This window comes from Vicia villosa, unplaced genomic scaffold (genome assembly GCF_029867415.1).
Source record: "Vicia villosa cultivar HV-30 ecotype Madison, WI unplaced genomic scaffold, Vvil1.0 ctg.000426F_1_1, whole genome shotgun sequence".
Classification (NCBI taxonomy): Eukaryota; Viridiplantae; Streptophyta; class Magnoliopsida; order Fabales; family Fabaceae; genus Vicia; species Vicia villosa.
In genome coordinates, this window is record NW_026705203.1 from 69,882 (window position 1) to 78,240 (window position 8,359).

The following is an 8,359-nucleotide window of genomic DNA, read 5'->3' on the forward strand; positions in this document are numbered from 1 at the left end:
TGATTCATTTTTAACCCTTTAACTCTTAAATAAAATGTAAGATAGTTAAGATAAATAAAAAATAATATAGATGATAAAAATATGCTTGCAACATAGAATCTATTTAGTTGGTTCCTGAAGAGGTTGTTTGGAAAATTTTCACTAATTGGAACAATAGCATTAAGAAGAAGAAAGTGAAGGTTAATAAGGAGGGAGTTATTTGGATGGCAATTACGCGAGAGTTATGGAATTTGAGAAATGAAATATCATCAACAACGGTACGTGCAATGTTTCCGATCTTTTCTAGAATACCAAGTTGAAGATGTGGAAGTGGTCGTTTATCGGAGAAATTTCTAACACTTAGTATAACTTCTACGAGTTTTGTAAAAATCATTTGTTTTATTTGATATAGGTTTCAGTTGGTTAGAAATTTTTCTTTCTTCGAACTCTGTTCTCATTCTTTGTAAGCAAGTTTGAGTATCCCTAGTACTCGGTATAATCAATTCTTTGCATTAAAAAAATAATCTACTTATACAATACATAGATGAGCGATTAAGACAATAGTTAAAAATAATATCTTTTAAAAATGAAAATTATTACTAACTTTTCTAAAATATATCAATATATTGAAAAAAATAATTTCAAAACACATAAACAATAACAAATTTTATCTATGAATTTTAATATTTTGATTTTTAAAAAAATATCTCCAACACACTAAATTATAAAATTTTATATTAGAACATCACATCATCAATCAATGTAAGGAGAGGGAATTGTTGAATCACCTTTTGTTTAGCTGTCGGGTTTCCGATTTGATTTGGAAGGAGGTGGTCTCTTGGGTTGATTATTTTATTATAAGTTTGATTGTATTTTGAATAGTTTTATGTGTTGGATTAGCTTTTGCAAATCTAAGAAGGTGAAATCCGGTAGTGAAGGTTCTTCTTGGTTGGCAACATGTTGGTCGATGTGGAAGCTAAGGAATGAGATTATATTCCGGAATGGTTTTTGGAACGTTTTCAATACCGTTTGGATCATTAAGGCTCTTATTTGGAGGTGGTCTTTCATCGGAAAAATTACTCGTACCAACAATAACTTTTACCAATTTACCAAATCTTCTTTGTTGTATATTTCTTAGGTTGTATTTGGTAAGTAATTTTTGTCGGGCCGTGATTAGCCTTGTTTTTTTTGTAATCATTTGTGAGAACTTTTGGTTTTTTTAATGAAATCTTGATTACAAATATATATATATATATATATATATATATATATATATATATATATATATATATATATATATATATATATATATATATATATATATATATATATATATATATATATATATATATATATATATATATATATTATACATTATCATTTAAGACTTGAATATAATTAACATTTCATCAATTACTCCCACTAAAGTGAAATATAAGCAAAAATGGTATTTAAAAAAGCTAGTGAATTTTATCTTAATTTTTAGTTAAGACATTCACTTTTCATGTAACACTTTTGCTTATATATCATTTTAGAGAAAATATATTATTGAGAAAAATAAAAAAAATTGATTGAAATAAAATAAATATTACTTTTAAATACTAGTTGTGAATAAATACATTATTAAATAAAATTAATTAATGTTAAATTTTAAGTAAATTAAATATTGATATAACAATTGAGAAAGGATCGAGCGAGGAGCATTCTTACTTTTAGGGACATTCCTTTTAAGTGATTAGCATGTCATCAATTACACCAATTAAAATGAAATATAAATATAACAAAAATGATATTTAATTTTTAAAAAAGCTAGTGTATTTGATTTTAATTTTAAATTAAATATATCCACTTTTCATGTAACACTTTTGTTTATATATCATTTTAGAGAAAATACATTGTTGAAAAAAATAAAAAAATTGCTTGAAGTAAAATAAATATTACTTTTAAATACTAGTTACTAAATAAAATAAATTAATGTTAAACGTGAAGTAAAGTAAATGTTGGCGCAACAATCGGCGGAGAGTCGAGCGAGAAGCATTCTTACTTTTATGGAGATTCCTTTTGAGCAATACACTTTAGCAAGAAACACAACACTTGTCCACCTAAAACCTTAAGGTGATAGGTGTGTGGTTTCTCTCACTTATAAATTGTTCAATCTTCTCTTTTCTAATCAATGTAGGACTTCTTCTTCCCACTTGAATCTCAACACTCCTCCTCGATTGTGAGTCTATATACAATGCTCCCTCTCAAGTGGAAACTTTTTCTTAAGGATTCATCCAGCTTAAGGATGTCATTCCACCACTTCGAGTTAAGCCGATAATTAGTGCCTACTGTATCTGAAATAACAATGTTCTTGATGTTACCAAATTTAACTTCCAACACTTTCATCCACAGAGCCCTAACACCCTTCAGAATTCTCCACGTCCACTTTAGCAATAACGCCGTGTTGAAATTGTCCACCTTTTTGACCATTAAACCTTCATTCTCAACAGATTGGCAAATCCTCTCCTAGCCGACCCAGTGAATCTTTCTTTTACCTTCCTTTTCTTCCTATAAAAAACTCGATTGAATCCTCTGAATATCCATACACACCTTCTTTAGAGCCCGGTAAAAAGACAGCTGAAAAGTAGAAATGCTGAGTAAAACGGATTTGAGCAAAGTTATTCTTCCACCTAAACTTAAACATCTATTTTTCCAATTACCATGCTTGGCTCTTAACTTCCGAACGAGGAAATTCCAAGTTGTGCACAGTCCCGGATTGCAGCCAATTGGTATCCCAAGAAAATTGAACGAAGTTTTACCGAACTTGAAAGATAATAAATAGGCAGCAGCTTCCTAGAACCGATCATAAGAATTAATGCCAAACAGTCTGCATTTGTTGTAATTGACACCTAGACCTAAGGCAACTTCAAAAAGCATGAGAATTGCTTTAATGATCCAAACCTTTTTCCAAGATGTTGGGACCAGTAACAGAGTATCGTCGGCGAATTGTAGGTGTAATGAGCGTTTGTTTTTTTAGTAAACAAGATATTATAAACCAGAGAACTAAGGGTTCTCGAACCTGTTTACAAAAGAGAGGCGCCACAATATTATGACAAGTTTTTTGACAAAGTCATAATAAGACCACCTATACACCAACAATTTGATATTCCAATCCAAATCATCTAATAATTTAGATCTAAGTTTTCTTTATTTTCCTTTTAAGATTGATTCGTATTACCTTTTGATGATATATTTTTATTGGATTTTGGTTTTTCTTTTGTACTCTGTTTTTTATTTTAGTCTACTTGCAACTATTAAAAAAATTATTTAAAATTAAATATATTATAACCTTTAATAAAAAAAATGTTTTACAATAATAAAAAGAGAAAAAATATTTAATGGAAATTTAATTAAAATAATGAGGTTCACAACTAGCCATGCTCCATATAGAATCCCATTTTCTATTATAGAAAAATGAAAGGCCAAAATGCTATTATATTAAAATTTTCTAAAAAGAAACACATTCAAATGTTTTACCGTCAGATACCGCAAAGCTAGATCAGTAAGATATTTTTTTTTTCTAAAATGAAATGTTTTTATAATGAAAATTATGAATAAAATGCTGATAGGAAAATAATGTAATAATAAAATATTTTAGTAAGTTTTTAAAATAGGTTAAGATAAACTTTTACTCTTTTAGTAAATAATGAATTATATAAATATCAACCTAACATAAACTTTTACAAAATTGTATAAAGTTTGAATTTTATTATTTTAAATAACTAAATATCTTATTATAATAAAAAATAAAAAATAAAAAATATATTAAAATTTATTAAAATTAAGGTCCATCATTAGACTAGATTTATAATAGAGTCCCATTTTATATTATAAAAAAACTACCAAATATAGTATTATACAAAAATATATCATAAAATTTAGAAAAATTATTCAAAAATTGGCTGTTATTATTTTAAATAAATAAATAAATGTTATAACACAAAAATTAAAATAATAAAAGATATTTAATATTTTATGAAAATTCACTTAAAATATATATAATAATACCATACTATATTATAGAAAAATTAAAATCAGATATACTATTATATTAAAATTTTCTACAAAAACAAAATCAAATTTTTTTACCGACAACAGAGCAGCCACAACAAAAACAAATTTCGAACATATTCAATATCAATTCTTTTTAATTGGAACGCTTGAAGTACTGATATAGTAGAAACATTAAACCTACATCAAAACTATGAAAGATTAAACTAACCTAATAAATAATTAATCACACGGATTACAATACTAAAGTATAGTAGTAGTTTAAATAATGTACTAAAGTATACTCAATCGGTGTAATATCATTCCTCACATCGTTTCAAATTTTTCAATCATTAAATATCTGTCTTAATTGTAATTCAAATATCCAAAAATGAATGGGTGCAATATACATCCCCCTGACAGAAAAATATGAATCACATATCTCTTTCTTTATTCAAAGATATCTGCGTTAATGCAGATGTTAATTTTTCAAAATAAATAACACCTCTTAAGCCACTCTTATCATCAAATCAAAAATCAACAACAGGTATAGTTTGCTTCTCTTAATTTGTGTCATGGCATCCGAATCCTCTAGCCTCTCAGTCACTTCAAATAATCATGTTGATTCTTCCAAACCAAAAAACGTGGTGCATAAGGAGGAGAATGAACAAGGTCAGTCTTCAAAATCCAATTCCAACATGCCGATTGATTTTGTGAAGTTATCGAAAGAGGATTCGGTTGATGGGTCAAAGGTGCAAGAGCACAATTTTTTTAACCCTATTCAAGTCGGTGGCTCGTCGTCTGATCCTCCTAATACCGACAATGAAAAGAAAGGAGAGAAAACCATTGACGAGAAGAATTTGGAGTCAAAGACATCTTATGCATGCAACTTTTGTAAGAGAGAATTTTCTACTTTACAAGCGTTAGGAGGGCACCAGAACGCCCATAAGGCAGAACGTGCATTAAAAAAACAGCGTGAAGAAAGATATGAACATGATGTTTTAGGGTTAGGGAAAACTCACTTGAACCCTTATTTTCGTTATCCTAGTGCTCTTTTTCCACCTTATGGATCACTTGGGGTTCGAATGGACTCCATGATTCAAAAACCATCTCTTTTTAACCCTAGGGTTACACCAAATAATTTTACTTATGGACATGGTGGTTTGTGTTTGCAAGAGACATTAAACCCTTCCCTTGTTAATTTGAGAAATAATATGGAAGGTAGTAGCAGGGTAGGAATTCTTGGTCTTGGTGGTGCAACTTCTTCAAGGGTTGAAAATAGTGCAAATAATAAAATTAGTTCAAACTCAATCATAGAAAATAATTTTTTTGTGGCTCCTGCTCCTGTTAAAGATGATATTCATCAACCAAAGTTCAACACTGAAGAAGAACTTTCCGATTCTGAATCTTCAGGGCTTGATTTGACACTTAAGCTTTGAATAAGTTTCTATAGTTGAAGTTATGGCATGGTGATTATTTTTTTTTGTTATGTCAAACTAGTTGTTGAATTCATTTAAATTATGTTGTGGCATTCATATATTATTGTCATGTGTTAATTTCTGTGTTACTTGGAGTATGTAAGTCAAGCTTAAGAGTTATTAATTTAATGTGATTTCTTAATCTTGTTTGTTATTACCTTGATTAATTACGTTAATTTCCTTAATCATATTAAATATTAATGCTGTTTAATTTGTTTGCAAGAGGTATTAAAAATCCAACGTTGAAATATTGTGATATTTAATATAAAAACAGGATTGTTTGTAATTTTCATTTTGTGAAATTTAAAGTGGCAATGTTAACAAAATATCAAGAAATGAGAAATCACTTTTCCAATCCATTTATTTCAACAAAATAAACCTCATTATTTATTTTTTTAATCAGTAAGTATGGAATTCAATAATTCAAAATTTATAACAGTCATATTTTATGCACTAATCACTTGTATTAAATTTATGTGGTTTAGGGTGTGTGTGTGGTCTAGCGGTAAAACGTTTTGATTTTGAGAGTGTACTCCTCTCAAAGTCTCAGGTTTAAAACCGGCTGTATACAAATTGCTTATTAAAAAAAAAAATCGGTGGTTTATTATCCGAGGATCAAGCAAATCCTGCATATGTTTTAGAGATTATGATGATTTGTACATACTCCGTCAGGGCATTTATGTGTTCTCTTTTAGAGAGGAGAAAGACCTATCTCATCTGCTCTTTAATTGTCCTCTATCTGTCAAGATCAATTATTGGAAGTTTCAGTACATGTTTATTGGTTCTCTAGATTCATGAAGGGAAAAGTGGCAAAACATAAATAATTTATTATTTGGTTTACAACTTGTTAGAGCATTTTGATAAAGTGGAGCAATCCCTTTTAAAGGGTAAATTTGTGAGGCATGAGAGGTTATAAAGAATATCAGATTAGTTTCTTTGATTTGGCATATTGTAATATATAGGATTGAAGTCTTGAGGTTGCACCAACTTTTATGATTGGTGCAAGGTTCTTTTGGACTCTCTCAATTTGTATTAATATTTGTATTTGGGAGAAGCCCTTGTACTCTCTTTTTATTCAATTGTTTATAAAATACAATCATTCATATCATTCATATGTGATGTTTTACGTTTGTTTAAAGAAAAAATTAGAAGCAAGAATCAGAAGCTGTGAATGTTCTGAAGATCTAAGCATATGTGAACGTCTCTACTGAAATGCTCAGGGAAGTCTTTTATTTATAAAATTCTTCCAGTATTTATTTCAGGTGGAGATTATTTATCTCAGGGGGAGATTGTTAATCTCAGGGGAGACATATTCACACATTGTCTATATGCTTATGCTATAGCTGTGTAATTGTCCTTAGCCGTCTGTTCTTTTCTGACTGCAAATTCATATCATTTATGTATGTTTTTGTCATCATCAAAAAGGGGGAGATTGTTAGAACAAGATTTGTTCTGATCAATATTCTTAGTTTTGATGATAACAAGGATATGAATTTTGTATGAGATAATGTGGTACTCTAATACTATGCAATTTCTGTTTCAGGAATTATACAAAGAGTATACACAGAATCAGCGCAAGAAGCACTGACTCAGAAGGTTCAGCATGCAACATCAGAACATGGTCTGGTGTCATACCCCAAAATTTGCCCATACCATTTCCCATATGCAATTTCAAAATCAAGACATAAAGCTCCAAAACACACTCTCCTATACAAAGGCTCTGAGTTAGGGTTTGGTTCATTCAAAGAAAAATCACTGAATCAAGGGCTCAAAGTGGTTCCATAAGGTCACAAACATCCCAAAGAATCCCCATGTAAGGTTTCAAGCTAATCAGGGCAAGTTGAGTCCCTCAAACCTTGATTAGGTCAATAGTCGATTCTCAAGGGCAAAATGGTCATTTCAAGTCAACACACAATCAACATTTAAGATATTTGGTCAGCAACATCCTCATAACCCTAAAATCATGATCAAGGGTTGATCATAATGATGCAAGGAAACCTCAGAAGAGTCAAAAGTCAAAAGTTACTATTTTGGGCATGAACTGAAAAAAGTCAATCAAACTTTGAAAATTCACCAAATATTCATGCTTCATCAGAAAAATTCCCACCAAAGCTCATTTTGAAGGGAATTCATTCCTCTATCCAATGGTCCAAGAATCAAAGCTCATAGGTCAATAATCTAAGAGATATGGCTTCATACATTATAGGTCCTTTTCAAAAGTCAACAAGAAGACACTTTTTTCAAAAGGGCATAAAATGAGAATGGAAAATGATTTTGATATGAGACCAAATACATTGGTTAGAGGACTCTCTAAGGTTTCCAAAATGTCCTAGAACACTTCCATACCTCAAAAATTGAGGGAGATACACCTTGTCAAAGTTGGACTATTTTCAAGGGCAAATGTGAAGAGAAAAGGTTCAAAAATTCAAATATTTCCAAAAGGGCCCATTTCCTTTTCACCCAATCTTCATTCCAAGTCCATGCACGTTCCAAGAATCACATCCTTATATTTTATAGTATTTTTATTAATTATTTAATGATTTTAATCATTTTAATCATGAATTAATTATATAAAAATATTAAATATAAAATATGTGATTTGTTCTTATTTTTCAATCATCATCAATCACACAAATATCTAATTATCAATACTAAATTCGTGCAAATCAAATTAGTGAGGGAAATATTGGATTTAGACCAAATTTGGAAACTAGAAAAATCAAATTCCAATCAAAACTACAATCAAAGATTCATTGAGATTTCATCCAATTTTATAACCCTAATTCAGTCTCCTATAAGTACTAAAAGAATTCAGATGCTAGGGTTACGTTTTGGCAGCCTCAAGAGAACAAAAATTCGGGCACAAAAGT

General features: G+C 29.5%; 1 protein-coding gene across 1 annotated transcript; it reads left to right on the plus strand.

Annotated features, from left to right (window-relative positions):
• The first annotated feature begins 4,541 nt into the window (after positions 1 to 4,541).
• On the plus strand, positions 4,542 to 5,450 carry LOC131628148 (uncharacterized). Its single transcript, XM_058899016.1, has one exon. The coding sequence runs from the start codon at positions 4,587 to 4,589 to the stop codon at positions 5,448 to 5,450; it is 864 nt and encodes a 287-aa protein (XP_058754999.1). The 5' UTR covers positions 4,542 to 4,586.
• Positions 5,451 to 8,359: the final 2,909 nt, after the last annotated feature.